This window comes from Clupea harengus, unplaced genomic scaffold (genome assembly GCF_900700415.2).
Source record: "Clupea harengus unplaced genomic scaffold, Ch_v2.0.2, whole genome shotgun sequence".
Classification (NCBI taxonomy): Eukaryota; Metazoa; Chordata; class Actinopteri; order Clupeiformes; family Clupeidae; genus Clupea; species Clupea harengus.
The window spans coordinates 256,066-272,544 of record NW_024879567.1 but is presented as its reverse complement, the minus strand read 5'-3'; the positions used below and the strand labels follow the sequence as shown (position 1 = coordinate 272,544).

At 48.2% G+C, this 16,479-nt stretch overlaps 3 protein-coding genes across 3 annotated transcripts; all 3 read right to left on the bottom strand.

Annotated features, from left to right (window-relative positions):
* Positions 1-262: 262 nt before the first annotated feature.
* Positions 263-5,703, bottom strand: LOC122128939. The gene is made up of 4 exons (XM_042703999.1): positions 5,499-5,703; positions 1,656-1,814; positions 986-1,222; positions 263-615 (listed from the first exon to the last, which is right to left on the bottom strand). The coding sequence occupies exons 1-4, from the start codon at positions 5,701-5,703 to the stop codon at positions 263-265; spliced, it is 954 nt and encodes a 317-aa protein (XP_042559933.1).
* Positions 5,704-5,727: 24 nt separating this feature from the next.
* On the bottom strand, positions 5,728-14,730 carry LOC122128938. Its single transcript, XM_042703998.1, has 6 exons — positions 14,616-14,730; positions 10,958-11,047; positions 7,213-7,362; positions 6,589-6,825; positions 5,876-6,229; positions 5,728-5,783 (listed from the first exon to the last, which is right to left on the bottom strand). The coding sequence occupies exons 1-5, from the start codon at positions 14,728-14,730 to the stop codon at positions 5,877-5,879; spliced, it is 945 nt and encodes a 314-aa protein (XP_042559932.1). The 3' UTR covers positions 5,728-5,783; position 5,876.
* Positions 14,731-14,903: 173 nt separating this feature from the next.
* Positions 14,904-15,771, bottom strand: LOC122128937 (C-type lectin lectoxin-Phi1-like). Its single transcript, XM_042703997.1, has 2 exons — positions 15,621-15,771; positions 14,904-15,295 (listed from the first exon to the last, which is right to left on the bottom strand). Exons 1-2 carry the CDS (start codon positions 15,769-15,771, stop codon positions 14,904-14,906), a joined length of 543 nt encoding a protein of 180 aa, XP_042559931.1.
* Between the last annotated feature and the right edge of the window lie 708 nt (positions 15,772-16,479).

Genomic DNA, 16,479 nt, shown 5'->3' with positions numbered 1-16,479 from the left:
GGGTTGGGCCTCCATCACGGTGAAGATGAAGGGTTGGGCCTTGGTGGATATTTGGTAAATATGGAGTCTTCTGATCCATGGGATTGGTGACACCTCTGAAAGCACACAAACAAACAAGATAAGAAAAACTGTCAGTATTGTTGAAAATGTACAGCCACGAATACACACATATAGAGACATATACACTCATAAACAAACACACGCACACACACGCACACACACACACACACACACACACACACACACACACACACACTCTACCTTAAAAGGCTCTGCAGATGAAGTTGAGTCTCTCAGTCTCCGGCCGGCTGACCCACTTCTGCTCGCCTCCCGACTGCAGGGCACCCACCCGGCAGCACTCACCCGTCCCGGTGCCGTTCCCGGCGGCCCAGTGGTTGCAGCCCACCGTCACCCCGCTGATCCAGAACCAGACGTCAAGGGGGCAAATGTAGTACAGGCCCATCCACACGTGAGCCGTGCTGGCCCCCCTGGCCACCCCCCTCGCCCAGCTCTGGGTATCCTCATCCGTGACCGAGACCAGCTCCATGTCATTACTTTCACAGTAGTTGAACGCCTCCATCCAGGTCTTATTCTCTCTGATCAGGGCCAGCTTGTCTGAGCAAAGTAAAGGCAGAAGCAGTGAAAAAGACACGTCTCCTAACCAAACCTTGCCTGCACTGTTAAGTAAACAGAGACCTCTCCTTCCAGTGTACTAGAGCGATGAATGATACGATATGTATGTTACAATATGGACAATATGCCACAAATAGTCTGTGGCTATGCACTCTTACAGAACAGGAATTTGAATACTGCATTTAAACCTTAAAAAAGGGTTGAAAAGGGGAATTGAAGTGAATGAAGACCAACTCACTCTCGTAGCAATAGAACGGATGTTTCTCATTACAGTTCCTGTCTCCCCATTTCCCTTCGTCCTCTCGCCATGTTAGAGCGCAGTCCTCGTACCCTTGACTGTTATCAGGTATACCTGTTCTCCAGAATGTGAATACGGAGTTAGTTTGATCAGACCACGTCCATCCTTTGAACAGGCCGATCCACACCGACTCATTCGTCACCTTCTCTGCAATCTGACTAATCTTGTCGTTCTCAGTCTGGTTCCTCACACTGGCCAGGTCCATGGCTTTTGACCTGCAGTACTCCTGAGCATTTTTCCAATTCATTTTCGGGGGTTTGAGAGGGTATCTTTCACGTGTGTTTCTTTCCTCTGTAAGACAAAGATGTTATTTTGAATGTGATACTAGAAAAGATCATGGGATGATGTTTAAATATGTGGAGTTTGGAGCATACAAACATCACTATACACAAACCACACACACATACACAGACACACACACAGACACACACACACACACACACACACACACACACACACACACACACACACTTACACAGGGTTTAATGTCTCAGAGATTATAAGTTAAAGCAGGTCATACCGCATATGAAAAAAAATTTTGCATCGCAGTTGACATCATACCAGTAACCCTTTTTCAAGGCAACACAATCCTCCTTTCCTTTCCAATTGTTTGGTTCATTTTTCCCCCAGGATTTAAAGTTGGTCTCTTCCAGACTGACATTTTTGTCCTGCAGTGACCACATCCAAGTGTCCTTTCTCAACCCAATCCAGGCCATTTCATAACCATCTGTGCCATTGGTCATCGTAGTCATGTCAGACATGTTTTCCACAGTGGCCAGGTCGGTGAATTCTGTCCTGCAGTGTTTCTGCGCTTCGTCCCACGTCTCATTCTGGTTCACAAAGTGGAACCGCCGTGGCATGTGTGAGGACACGCTGCCGAGCCCTGTGAGGTGTGACATATTAGACAGGACATATCTAAACAGGAACTGATCTTAAGTCACTATCACAAGTCATACAGCTGAATTAAGAATGCTTTCATCACATGATGGTCACTGACCTGAGAACAGCAGAGTGAACAGAAGCAAGTGATCCATCCCTGAAATGCATCAGTCAAAGAGTCAATCATTCAAAATTCTCTTTTTTGTATCTGTTATAATACAATATTAGCTGAAGAGTTGAGTAAGCAACAAAGAGAAACAGCTCTCATTTATTTATTTGTTTGTTTTTGGTAGGGTTTTTACAACAGTGATTTTGTATGTACAAAATAGTATAAACAAATAGGCAAATATTACATCCAAGGATTCCTACCGTTGTCATCTGCACCCTTGTCTTTTATGATCCTCAGAGTCTCCTTGCTGTCTGTGTGTTGCAGTGCTTTTCGTGTCAGCTATCTAGCTGTTCACAAAGACAAAAGGCTAAACTTGCTATCAGACTTTATATCCCTGGTGCAAATGCAAATTTGCCTTCTTTGTTTTCCTGGTGTCCAACATGTGAAACATGAAAAGCATGTAGCAGCACAAGGGCACCATTCATGTGCCATTCACCTGAATCCAGTCAAACCTGATGCACCTGATCTGGGTTGTTGGGGCTCTGGTGAACTACGTCTGATCTGGGTGGATGGGGCTCTGGTGAACTACGTCTGATCTGGGTTGTTGGGGCTCTGGTGAACTACGTCTGATCTAGGTGGATGGGGCTCTGGTGAACTACGTCTGATCTGGGTGGATGGGGCTCTGGTGAACTACGTCTGATCTGGGTTGTTGGGGTTCTGCTGAACTACGTCTGATCTGGGTGGATGGGGCTCTGGTGAACTACGTCTGATCTAGGTGGATGGGGCTCTGGTGAACTACGTCTGATCTGGGTGGATGGGGCTCTGGTGAACTACGTCTGATCTGGGTGGATGGGGGCTCTGGTGAACTACGTCTGATCTGGGTGGATGGGGCTCTGGTGAACTACGTCTGATCTGGGGGATGGGGCTCTGGTGAACTACGTCTGATCTGGGTGGATGGGGCTCTGGTGAACTACGTCTGATCTGGGTGGATGGGGCTCTGGTGAACTAAGAGCGGTCATCTAGGTGGATGGGGCTCTGGTGAACTACGTCTGATCTAGGTGGATGGGGCTCTGGTGAACTATGTCTGATCTGGGTGGATGGGGCTCTGGTGAACTACGTCTGATCTGGGTGGATGGGGCTCTGGTGAACTACGTCTGATCTGGGTGGATGGGGCTCTGGTGAACTACGTCTGATCTGGGTGGATGGGGCTCTGGTGAACTACGTCTGATCTGGGTGGATGGGGCTCTGGTGAACTACGTCTGATCTGGGTGGATGGGGCTCTGGTGAACTACGTCTGATCTGGGTGGATGGGGCTCTGGTGAACTATGTCTGTCCAAGATGGGGTGGACGATCAAAGGCCAAAAAAAGCCCATGATGCACTGCTGTATAAGAGTTTATGAGTGTGAAAGCAGCAGTGAGGATTTTGGTCGACAACTAGCGAGCTAGCTACCTAAAAGGCATGCAAGAACCTTGGAAGAATGGAAGATCGAGAGAAAGGAGATGGAAAGAGAGAGGAGAAGGAGAGGGGATGATGGAGAGAATGAGAGAGAGACAGAAGGGGGTTGGTAAGAGAAAGAAATGAAGAGTGAGGAAACTGGAGGAGTAGAGAGAGAGACAGAGAGAGAGAGAGATAGGAAGAGAGAGAGAGAGAGAGATAGGAAGAGAGAGAGAGAGATGAGCTCTCAGGTGAGAAGACAGGTCTGGAAGCACTGAAATCTTCACCACTGCTGACAACTTTGATTATCTTCCTTTCCTTTCCCTCTCTCTCTCTCTATCTCTCTCTCTCTCTCTCTCTCTCTCTCTCTCTCTCTCTCTCTCTTTCTCTCTCTCTCTCCTTCCCTCTCTTCCTCCATGTCTATCCAACACCTTTTTTTCTCCCCCTGTTTCCTTTTGCTATTCTTATGTCTACCTTCTTTCACTCCCTTTACACACACACACACACACACACACACACACACACACACACACACACACACACACACACACACACACACACACACACACACAATTGGCAATTTAAATAACTTCTTACCCGTTGTAACTGCCATCATTAATGCAACAGAGGTAAAAAAAAAAAGCTTTAGACACTATTTCTGTAAACATGTGTGTGTGTGTGTGTGTGAAGGGAGCGAGAGAGAGCATGTGCCAGGGTGTGTTTCTCCTCATGGCCACAGCTCAGCTCCCTTCGGTGGGCTTGATAGGCGCTCGTCCACCCTCACCCTCCACCCTCCCCCGTATCCAAACCAGTGCAGATAGGAGCCCCACTGCTTCCACAGAGAGAGAGAGAGAGAGAGAGAGAGAGAGAGAGAGAGAGGGAGAGAGAGAGAGGGAGAGAGAGAGAGAGAGAGAGAGCTGTACTGACAGCCTGAACACTTTCTCATTTCTTTCTCTCTATCTCTCTCTATTTCTCTCTCTCTTTATCTATCTCTCTCTATATATCTCTCTCTGTCTCTCTCTCTCTATCTCTCTCTATCTATCTATCTCTCTCTCTATCTATCTATCTATCTCTCTCTATCTCTCTCTCTCTTCATAATCTACTCAAACGTACACGTACGCAGGCACGCAAGCATATGCAAACATGCTAAGATACAAAAGCTTGTTGTAAATGATGCTCCAGGAAACTGAACGGAGTTGGACAGTAAATAGAGTGTATAGAAAGTCATGGGCCAATCTGATTCCAGGATGGCGTCTCGTGTCACGCGAGGAGCAGCCCAGCGAGGTGTGATGGTCTCTAGAGTACTGTGGGGGGAGGGAGGAAATGAGCCCTGTGTCTTATTTTAACTAAATATTTCAAAATGTAATATTGTATTTCATTATGTTAACAAATGTCATTTTGTAGATAGCAGTGGATCCCAGAGAGACCTAAATTCTGCACATTTAATTTGAATCAATTGATTTTATTTGTATACAGAATTGAGCTGTGAACTGAGGCACGTTTTCAGACTTTTTTATTGTTTTTTTTAATCCCATACACAAAGTGTACAAAGACTTATTTTGCATTTAACTGTGGTCGTGTAATACAGGAAGCCATTTCAGATTATTTCAGAATCACCAGAATAACTAAACTTGATCACTACATTTTAGAATCACAGAATTTTACGCAGAACTAAATAATCGCAAAATCACTACATTTGATACAAAGCCATGTTATCTAATTAAGAAAGTGAGTCCCAACAGAATCAACCCATGTTGACTTCTGCATCTTGAATATTAACTGGCATAAAATAAAGCATCATATCATTCACAAATAAAACATATAGTTGAAACCCATCAAGCCCCATCACCCATTAGAATAAAACAGCATTGCGTGTAGGGATTAAGGTAACAGTGTTGTATCTTAAAAAGTTAGTCCACTCAGAAAGGTTGTTTGGTCCTCATATACCCAAGCTAAACTACGTATTTAACCTCAGGCCAATGAAACATGTATGTGTTTGCTGTCAAGGCAGTAGTTCAGATCAAGGCTGAGGTATATGGCTGAGGTATCCCTTCTATGAAACCAATCACAATTTTAAACCACATTGAAAACAGCATAATAAAACTGTAAGACAACTAAAACAAGACTATGAGCGTGTGGCAAACCACAGCATGGAAATGACTGATCCATCACGGTGAAGATGAAGGGTTGGGCCTCCATCACGGTGAAGATGAAGGGTTGGGCCTCCATCACGGTGAAGATGAAGGGTTGGGCCTCCATCACGGTGAAGATGAAGGGTTGGGCCTCCATCACGGTGAAGATGAAGGGTTGGGCCTCCATCACGGTGAAGATGAAGGGTTGGGCCTCCATCACAGTGAAGATGAAGGGTTGGGCCTTGGTGGATATTTGGTAAATATGGAGTCTTCTGATCCATGGGATTGGTGACACCTCTGAAAGCACACAAACAAACAAGATAAGAAAAACGGTCAGTATTGTTGAAAATGTACAGCCACGAATACACACACACACACACACACTCTACCTTAAAAGGCTCTGCAGATGAAGTTGAGTCTCTCAGTCTCCGGCCGGCTGACCCACTTCTGATCGCCTCCCGCCTGCAGGGCGCCCGCCCGGCAGCACTCACCCGTCCCGGTGCCGTTCCCGGCGGCCCAGTGGTTGCAGCCCACCGTCACCCCGCTGATCCAGAACCAGACGTCAAGGGGGCAAATGTAGTACAGGCCCATCCACACGTGAGCAGTGCTGGCCCCCCTGGCCACCCCCCTCGCCCAGCTCTGGGTATCCTCATCCGTGACCGAGACCAGCTCCATGTCATTACTTTCACAGTAGTTGAACGCCTCCATCCAGGTCTTATTCTCTCTGATCAGGGCCAGCTTGTCTGAGCAAAGTAAAGGCAGAAGCAGTGAAAAAGACACGTCTCCTAAACAAACCTTGCCTGCACTGTTAAGTAAACAGAGACCTCCTTCCAGTGTACTAGTGCAATGAATGATACGATGGTTATATGTACAATATGCCACAAATAGTCTGTTGCTATGCACTCTTGCAGAACAGGAATTTGAATAATGCATTCGAATCTAAAAAACGGTTGAAAATGGGAATTGAAGTGATTTTAGACCAACTCACTCTCGTAGCAATAGAACGGATGTTTCTCAGTACAGTTCCTGTCTCCCCATTTCCCTTCGTCCTCTCGCCATGTTACAGCGCAGTCCTCGTACCCTCCTTTGTTATCAGGTATACCTGTTCTCCAGAATGTGAATAGGGAGTTTGTTTGGTCAGACCATGTCCATCCTTTGAACAGGCCGATCCACACCAGCTCATTCCTCAAATTCTCTGCTATCTGACTAATCGTGTCATTCTCAGTCTGGTTCCTCACACTGGCTAGGTCCACGTGGTGTAACCTGCAGTACTCCTGAGCATCTTTCCAATTCTTTTCCAGTGGTATGTGAAAGTATATTTCATTTGGGTTTCTTCCCTCTGTAAGACAAAGATGTTATTTTGAATGTGATACAGAAAAGATCATGGGATAATGTTTAAATATGTGGAGTTTGGAGCATACGAACATCACTATACACAAACCTCACACACACACACACACACACACACACAGGGTTTAATGTCTCAGAAATTATAAGTTAAAGCAGGTCATACCGCATATGAAAGAATAATTTGTATCACATTTGACATCATTCCAGTGACCCTCTATCAAGGCAACACAATCCTCCTTTCCTTCATGATTGTCTGGTTGATTTGTTCTCCAGGATGTGAAGTTGGTCTCTTCCAGACTGACATTTTTGTCCTGCAGTGACCACATCCAAGTGTCCTTTCTCAACCCAATCCAGGCCATATCATAAACATCTGTGCCATTGGTCATCGTAGTCATGTCAGACATGTTTTCCACAGTGGCCAGGTCGGTGAATTCTGTCCTGCAGTGGTCCTGCGCTTCGTCCCACGTCTCATTCTGGTTCACAAAGTGGAACCGCCGTGGCATGTGTGAGGACACGCTGTCGAGCCCTGTGAGGTGTGACATATTAGACATGACATATCTAAACAGGAACTGATCTTAAGTCACTATCACAAGTCATACAGCTGAATTAAGAATGCTTTCATCACGTGATGGTCACTGACCTGAGAACAGCAGAGTGAACAGAAGTAAGTGACCCATCCCTGAAATACATCAGTCAAGGAGTCATTCAAAATTCTCTTTTTTTATTTGTTATGATACAATATTAGCTGAAGAGTTGATGCTACAGCACCAAAGAAAAACAGCTCTAAATGTATTATAATGCTTTAGAATAACCTTCTTTGATAAACCGTTTATGAAGCATTTGTTCATAGTCTGTTCATCATTCATAAGGTATGTGATAATTAAATGTGAGCACCCATTATCACATACCTTATAAATTATCATATAAATCATTAGAAAATCATTTGAAACATGTTCATAAATACATGACTTCTCATTTATAAATAACTTACTAACATTTATAAATGTTGTAATAATGATTTGATAATAAAGGTGATTCTATTTGTTTTTGTTTTTTACAACAGTGATTTTGTATATACAAAAATAGTATAAACAAATAGGCAAATATTACATCCAAGGATTCCTACCGTTGTCATCTGCACCCTTGTCTTTTGTGATCCTCAGAATCTCCTTGCTGTCTGTGTGTTGCAGTGCTTCTCGTCTCAGCTATCTAGCTGTTCACAAAGACATGAGCTAGACTTGCTATCAAACTTTATGTACCTGATGCAAATGCAAATTGGCCTTCTTTTCATTTCCTGGTGTCCAACATATGAAACATGAAAAGCATGTAGCAGCACAAGGGCACCATTCATGTCCCATTCACCTGAAACCAGTCAAACCTGATGCAGAGCAAAGAGCGATCATCTGGGTGGATGGGGCTCTGGTGAACTACGTCTGATCTGGGTGGATGGGGCTCTGGTCAACTACGTCTGATCTGGGTGGATGGGGCTCTGGTGAACTACGTCTGATCTGGGGGGATGGGGCTCTGGTGAACTACGTCTGATCTGGGTGTTTGGGGCTCTGGTGAACTACGTCTGATCTGGGTGGATGGGGTTCTGGTGAACTACGTCTCATCTGGGTGGATGGGGCTCTGGTGAACTACGTCTGTCCAAGATGGGTGGACGATCAAAGGCCAAAAAAAGCCCATGATGCACTGCTGTATAGGAGTTTATGAGTGTGAAAGCAGCAGTAAGGAGTTTTTGGTCGACAACTAGCGAGCTAGCTACCTAAAAGGCATGCAAGAACCTTGGAAGAATGGAAGGAGAGAGAAAGGAGAAGGAGAGGGGATGATGGAGAGAATGAGAGAGAGACAGAAGGGGGTTGGTAAGAGAAAGAGATGAAGAGTGAGGAAACTGGAGGAGTAGAGAGAGAGAGGAAGAGAGAGAGAGATAGGAAGAGAGAGAGAGAGAGAGAGAGGAAGAGAGAGAGAGATGTGCTCTCAGGTGAGAAGACAGGTCTGGAAGCACTGAAATCTTCACCACTTCTGACAACTTTGATTATCTTCCTTTCCCTCTCTCTCTCTCTCTCTCTCTCTCTCCCTCTCTCTCTCTCTCTCTCTCTCTCTCCCTCTTTCCCTCTCTTCCTCCATGTCTATCCAACACCCTTTTTTTCACACACACACACACACACACACACACACACACACACACACACACACACACACACACACACACACAATTGGCAATTTAAATAACTTCTCGCCCGTTGTAACTGCCATCATTAATGCAGCAGAGGAAGAAATGCTTTGGACACTATTACTGTACACATGTGTGTATGTGTGTGTGTGTGTGTGTGTGTGTGTGTGTGTGTGTGTGTGTGTGTGTGTGTGTGTGTGTGTGCGTGAAGGGAAGGAGAGAGAGCATGTGCCAGGGTGTGTTTCTCCTCATGGCCACAGCTCAGCTCCCTTCGGTGGGCTTGATAGGCGCTCGTCCACCCTCACCCTCCACTCTCCCCCGTATCCAAACCAGTGGAGATAGGAGCCCCACTGCTTCCACAGAGAGAGAGATAGAGAGAGAGAGAGAGAGAGAGAGAGAGACAGAGAGAGAGAGAGAGAGAGAGAGAGAGCTGTACTGACAGCCTGAACACTTTCTCATTTCTTTCTCTCTATCCCTCTCTCTGTCTCTCTCTCTCTATCTATCACTCTCTATGTATCTCTCTCTATCTCTCTCTCTTTATCTCTCTCTATCTCTTTCATATCTCTATCTATCTATCTCTCTATCTATCTCTCTCTCTATCTCACTCTATCTCTCTCTATCTATCTCTCTATCTATCTCTCTCTCTATCTCACTCTATCTATCTCTCTCTCTTTATCTATCTATCTCTTTCATTTCTCTCTCTCTATCTATCTCTCTCTCTATCTCACTCTATCTATCTCTCTCTCTTTATCTATCTATCTCTTTCATTTCTCTATCTCTCTCTCTATCTCTATCTCTCTCTCTATCTCTCTCTCTCTCTCTTCATAATCTACTCAAACGTACACATACGCAGGCACGCAAGCATATGCAAACATGCTAAGATACAAAAGCCCGTTGTAAAATATGTAAATGATGCTCCAGGAAACTGAACGGAGTTGGACAGTAAATAGTGTAAGGTCTGTGTTCTGTCCGTGTCTAATTTCTGTGTTTGTCTCCCTTGTGTGGTCGCATGTTTGTTCCCGTGTCTAGTCCTCGTGCTTCCTTGTTCCCGCCATGTGCTTTCCCTGTGTTTGTTTGTCTGTGCCATGTGCCCTCTTGTTGTTGTCCGTGTCTCCACCCCTCACCTGTTCCCAATCTCCCGGGTTGTGTGTGTCATTGGTTTCACCTGTGTCCTGTTATTCCCCTTGTTTAGTCCACCTGTGTCTTTGTCTGCCCCGCCTTGATTGTTCTCACCTGTCCCTCGTTATCTGTTGCCTGTGTGTATATATAGTCCTTGTTTTCTTGTTCCTCGTTGTGTCGTCGTAAGATTGTGTTTCATGGTATGTTCCTTGTTTTTCCACTGCTCCTCGTGTGTTCCTAGAGTTTAGCGCTTCCGCCTTGTTCAAGTGATTACTCGTGCTTCTGACCTCTGCCTGCCCTACAACTATTCTCCTGCCTATTCCCTGTTTGGATTTGTTTGCCTTCTTTTGGACTGCCTACCTGTGTACCGAACCCTGCTAGTAAACGTTTATTCTTCTGAATCTACCCCTGTGCTGAGTCGTGCGATTGAGTTCTGCACAACACCCACCATTCGTAACAGTACGACGACACCAAAGATGGACTCAGCCGACTCGGTGCTTGCGACACGTGCAAATATGCAACAACAATACACCTCAATCCACCTCGTGTTGGGGGGAATGGCGGAGCGAACGACAAGTTCCCTGAAGTTCTGGGGGCTGCTGTCGGGGCAATTCCAGCAGCTCCTGCATCGTTGGAATTCCCTCGCTTCACCTCCCTCTCCAGCTCCGGTTCCATGCCACCTGGATTCCGGCTCCAGGGTTTCAGCTTCACTCACCAATACTGCTCTGGCTTCAGCTCCGACTCCACGTCTCCTGCCTCCCGCCTTCAGGACAGCCGCAGCAGCCCTAGGAAGAGCTTCTGACACTGTCCACCTCGAAGCAACCTCTACCTATGCCACCATCAGAGCGATCTCTGACGCCGTCAACGCAGCCTTTGGAGCTTCCACCCTTGAAGCAAGCTCCGCCGCCCTCGAAGCTGCCTTTGTAGCATTGGAAAGATTTTCTGTCACACCCAAAGAAGCCTCTGGCGCTGCCTTGCTCGATGCAGCTTCTGCTGCCATCGATGCAGCCTCTGCCACCCTCGAAGCAGCCTCTGACGCTGCCGCCCCAGAAGCAGCCTCTGACGCTGCCGCCCCTGAAGTAGCCTCCGTTGCTACCGCCCCAGAAGCAGCCTCTGACGCTGCCGCCCCTGAAGTAGCCTCCGTTGCTACCGCCCCAGAAGCAGCCTCTGACGCTGCCGCCTCCGAGGTCGTCGCTGCTGCCCCAGATGTAGCCTCCATCGCTACCACTCCCAAAGCAGCCTCTGCCTCCCCCGAAGCAGCCTCTGACGCTGCCGCCCCAGAAGCAGCCTCTGATGCTGCCGCTCCTGAAGTAGCCTCCGTTGCTACCGCCCCAGAAGCAGCCTCTGACGCTGCCGCCTCGGACGTAGCCGCTGTCGCTACCACCCCAGAAGCAGCCTCTGACGCTGCCGCCCCCGACGTAGCCTCTGTCGCTACCACCCCAGAAGCAGCCTCTGACGCTGCCGCCCCCGACGTAGCCTCTGTCACTACCACCCCAGAAGCATCCTCTGACGCTGCCGCCCCGGAAGCAGCCTCCGACGCTACCACCCCCGACGTAGCCTCTGTCGCTACCACCCCAGAAGCAGCCTCTGATGCCACTGACGTAGCCTCCGTCGCTACCGCTCCCGAAGCACCCACTGCTGCCCCCGACGTAGCCTCTGTTGCTAGTAACCCCGAAGCAGCCTCTGTCGCTGCTGTCCCTGAAGCAGTCTCTGAAGAAATTGCTGATGGTGACGCCACTGAGGCCTACGCCACAGCAGAACCAGCCGCCGCAGATCAAGCCGTCGCTCACCCTGCAGACCGAGCCGTCGCTCACCCTGCAGACCCGGCCTTCGCTGACCCTGCAGACCCGGCCATCGCTGACCCTGCAGACCCGGCCGTCGCTGACCCTGCAGACCCGGCCGTCGCTGACCCAGCAGACCCAGCCGACGCTCACCCAGCTTGTGCGTACCCTACAGCCAGCGCTGCCGACCCGGACCCCGCAGCCACCGCTGCCGACCCACACCCCGCAGCTGACCCGGACCCTGCTGCCACAGCTGCCAACCAAGATCCTCCAGCATCCGTTTCCGATGCAGGCCCAGCAGCACCCTCTGCCGAGACCGGTCCAGCAGCACCTTCTGATGGCGTCGCCGCTGAGGGCTCTGCTGTTCCAAGCGCCCCTGGCCGAAGCGCCCCTGTCCCGAGCGTCCCAGGCGCCCCTGTCCCGAGCGTCCCAGGCGCCCCTGTCCCGAGCGTCCCAGGCGCCCCTGTCCCGAGCGTCCCAGGCTCCCCTGTCCCGAGCGTCCCAGGCTCCCCTGTCCCGAGCGCCTCAGGCGTCCCGGTCCCGAGCGTCTCCGACGTTCCTGTCCAAGGTGTCCTTGCGCCGGTTCCAGGCGTCCATGCGCCGGCCCCAGGTGCTCCGGACCCTGTCTCCAGTGTTCCTGGGTTCCCTGTCCCAGCTGCAGCAGACCCAGGGTTCGGTGCCGCCAGCCCTAATGAACCAGCGAGTCCAGGTGCCACGTCTACCCCAGCCACTGGCCCTGCAACCCCAAACACCAATCGATATCGCTGGCATCTATTTGTTGTTAGGGTTGTTGTTGTGTTTATTGTTGGTCTGTTTGGCCGGTCGCCAAAGACTCTGCCCCTGTTTGGCCACCCACCCGGCCGGTCGCCAAAGACTCTGCCCCTGTTTGGCCATCCACCCGGTCGGTCGTCAAAGACTCTGCCTCTGTTTGGTCATCCACCCGGTCGGCCGCCAAAGACTCTGCCCCTGTTTGGCCACCCACACGGCCAGCCACCAGACATTCTGCCCTTGCTTGGCCGTCCACCCGGTCAGCCACCAGACCCTTCTTTCCAGCCTTCTGTCTGGCCCGGCCTGCCCGCCTGCCTTGCTCTGGACCCCCTCCACCCACCCTAGGTGGATTTGTTCTGTTTGTGTTTAGGGCCGTCTGGAATCCGGCCCTTAGAGGGGGGGTACTGTAAGGTCTGTGTTCTGTCCGTGTCTAATTTCTGTGTTTGTCTCCCTTGTGTGGTCGCATGTTTGTTCCCGTGTCTAGTCCTCGTGCTTCCTTGTTCCCGCCATGTGCTTTCCCTGTGTTTGTTTGTCTGTGCCATGTGCCCTCTTGTTGTTGTCCGTGTCTCCACCCCTCACCTGTTCCCAATCTCCCGGGTTGTGTGTGTCATTGGTTTCACCTGTGTCCTGTTATTCCCCTTGTTTAGTCCACCTGTGTCTTTGTCTGCCCCGCCTTGATTGTTCTCACCTGTCCCTCGTTATCTGTTGCCTGTGTGTATATATAGTCCTTGTTTTCTTGTTCCTCGTTGTGTCGTCGTAAGATTGTGTTTCATGGTATGTTCCTTGTTTTTCCACTGCTCCTCGTGTGTTCCTAGAGTTTAGCGCTTCCGCCTTGTTCAAGTGATTACTCGTGCTTCTGACCTCTGCCTGCCCTACAACTATTCTCCTGCCTATTCCCTGTTTGGATTTGTTTGCCTTCTTTTGGACTGCCTACCTGTGTACCGAACCCTGCTAGTAAACGTTTATTCTTCTGAATCTACCCCTGTGCTGAGTCGTGCGATTGAGTTCTGCACAACACCCACCATTCGTAACAAATAGAGTGTATAGAAAGTCATGGGCCAATCTGATTCCAGGATGGCGTCTCGTGTCACGCGAGGAGCACCCCAGCGAGGTGTGATGGTCTCTAGAGTACTGTGGGGGGAGGGAGGAAATGAGCCCTGTGTCTTATTTTAACTAAATATTTCAAAATGTAATATTGTATTTCATTATGTTAACAAATTCGATTTTGTAGATAGCAGTGGATCCCAGAGAGACCTAAATTCTGCACATTTAATTTGAATCAATTGATTTTATTTGTATAAAGAATTGAGCTGTGAACTGAGGCACGTTTTCAGACTTTTTTATTGTTTTTTTTTTCCATATACAAAGTGTACAAAGACTTATTTTGCATTCAACAGTGGTCGTGTAATACAGGAAGCCATTTCGGATTATTTCAGAATCACCAGAATAACTAAACTTGATCACTACATTTTAGAATCACAGAATTTTACGCAGAACTAAATATAATCGCAAAATCACTACATTTGATACAGAGTCTCAACGGAATCAACCCATGTTGACTTCTGCATCTTGAATATTAACTGGCATGAAATAAAGCATATAATTCACAAATAAAACGTATAATTGAAACCCATCAAGCCCCATCACCCATTAGAATAAAACAGCATTGCGTGTAGGGATTAAGCTAACAGTGTTGTATCTTAAAGAGTTAGTCCACTCAGAAAGGTTGTTTGGTCCTCATCTACCCTAAACTACGTATTTAACCTCAGGCCAATGGAACATGTATGTGTTTGCTGTCAAGGCAGTAGTTCAGATCAAGGCTGAGGTATATGTCTGAGGTATCCCTTCTATGAAACCAATCACAATTTCAAATCCCATTGAAAACAGCATAATTAAACTGTAAGAAAACTAAAACAAGACTATGAGCATGTGGCAAACCACAGCATGGAAATGACTGATCCATCACGGTGAAGATGAAGGGTTGGGCCTCCATCACGGTGAAGATGAAGGGTTGGGCCTCCATCACGGTGAAGATGAAGGGTTGGGCCTCCATCACGGTGAAGATGAAGGGTTGGGCCTTGGTGGATATTTGGTAAATATGGAGTCTTCTGGTCCATGGGATTGGTGACACTTCTGAAAGCAAACAAACAAGATAAGAAAAACGGTCAGTATTGTTGAAAATGTACAGCCACGAATACACACACACACACACACACACACTCTACCTTAAAAGGCTCTGCAGATGAAGTTGAGTCTCTCAGTCTCCGGCCGGCTGACCCACTTCCCGCCTCCCGCCTGCAGGGCGCCCGCCCGGCAGCACTCACCCGTCCCGGTGCCGTTCCCGGCGGCCCAGTGGTTGCAGCCCACCGTCACCCCGCTGATCCAGAACCAGACGTCAAGGGGGCAAATGTAGTACAGGCCCATCCACACGTGAGCCGTGCTGGCCCCCCTGGCCACCTCCCTCGCCCAGCTCTGGGTATCCTCATCCGTGGCCGAGACCAGCTCCATGTCATTACTTTCACAGTAGTTGAACGCCTCCATCCAGGTCTTATTCTCTCTGATCAGGGCCAGCTTGTCTGAGCAAAGTAAAGGCAGAAGCGGTGAAAAAGACACGTCTCCTAACCAAACCTTGCCTGCACTGTTAAGTAAACAGAGACCTCCTTCCAGTGTACTAGTGCAATGAATGATACGATATGTATGTTACAATATGGACAATATGCCACAAATAGTCTGTGGCTATGCACTCTTACAGAACAGGAATTTGAATAATGCATTCAAATCTAAATAGGGGTTGAAAATGGGAATTGAAGTGATTGAAGACCAACTCACTCTCGTAGCAAAAGAACGGATGTTTCTCATTACAGTTCCTGTCTCCCCATTTCCCTTCGTCCTCTCGCCATGTTACAGCGCAGTCCTCGTACCCTTGACTGTTATCAGGTATACCTGTTCTCCAGAATGTGAATACGGAGTTAGTTTGGTCAGACCATGTCCATCCTTTGAACAGGCCGATCCACACCGACTCATTCGTCACCTTCTCTGCAATCTGACTAATCTTGTCGTTCTCAGTCTGGTTCCTCACACTGGCCAGGTCCATGGCTTTTGACCTGCAGTACTTCTGAGCATTTTTCCAATTCTTTTTCGGGGGTTTGAGAGGGTATCTTTCACGTGTGTTTCTTCCCTCTGTAAGACAAAGATGTTAATTTGAATGTGATACTAGAAAAGATCATGGGATGATGTTTAAATATGTGGAGTTTGGAGCATACAAACATCACTATACACAAACCACACACACATACACAGACACACACACACACACACACACACACACTTACACAGGGTTTAATGTCTCAGAGATTATAAGTTAAAGCAGGTCATACCGCATATGAAAAAAAAATTTGCATCGCAGTTGACATCATACCAGTAACCCTTTTTCAAGGCAACACAATCCTCCTGTCCACCTATATTGTTTGGTTCATTTTCCCCCCAGGATTTAAAGTTGGTCTCTTCCAGACTGACATTTTTGTCCTGCAGTGACCACATCCAAGTGTCCTTTCGCAACCCAATCCAAGCCTTATCATAACCATCTGTGCCATTGGTCATCTTCGTCATGTCAGACATGTTTTCCACAGTGGCCAGGTCGGTGAATTCTGTCCTGCAGTGTTCCTGCGCTTCGTCCCACGTCTCACTCTGGTTCACAAAGTGGAACCGCCGTGGCATGTGTGAGGACACGCTGCCGAGCCCTGTGAGGTGTGACATATTAGACATGACATATCTAAACAGGAACTGATCTTAAGTCACTATC

Excerpts from the sequence above, each read along its gene's own strand:
- LOC122128939 (XM_042703999.1), bottom strand. The coding sequence starts at position 5,703 with ATGGAGGCCCAACCCTTCATCTTCACCGTGATGGAGGCCCAACCCTTC. Across the intron at positions 1,815-5,498 it reads TCAGTCATTTCCATGCTGTG|GGCTCGGCAGCGTGTCCTCA; the intron begins GTTTGCCACACG and ends CACACCTCACAG. Across the intron at positions 1,223-1,655 it reads GATGACCAATGGCACAGATG|AGGAAAGAAACACACGTGAA; the intron begins GTTATGAAATGG and ends TTTGTCTTACAG.
- LOC122128937 (XM_042703997.1), bottom strand. The coding sequence starts at position 15,771 with ATGGACCTGGCCAGTGTGAGGAACCAGACTGAGAACGACAAGATTAGT. Across the intron at positions 15,296-15,620 it reads ATTCACATTCTGGAGAACAG|GAGACGTGTCTTTTTCACCG; the intron begins GTATACCTGATA and ends AGGTTTGGTTAG.
- LOC122128938 (XM_042703998.1), bottom strand. The coding sequence starts at position 14,730 with ATGGAGGCCCAACCCTTCATCTTCACCGTGATGGAGGCCCAACCCTTC. Across the intron at positions 11,048-14,615 it reads TCAGTCATTTCCATGCTGTG|GCAGCTTCGAGGGCGGCGGA; the intron begins GTTTGCCACATG and ends AATGCTACAAAG. Across the intron at positions 7,363-10,957 it reads TCGCTCTGATGGTGGCATAG|GGCTCGACAGCGTGTCCTCA; the intron begins GTAGAGGTTGCT and ends CACACCTCACAG.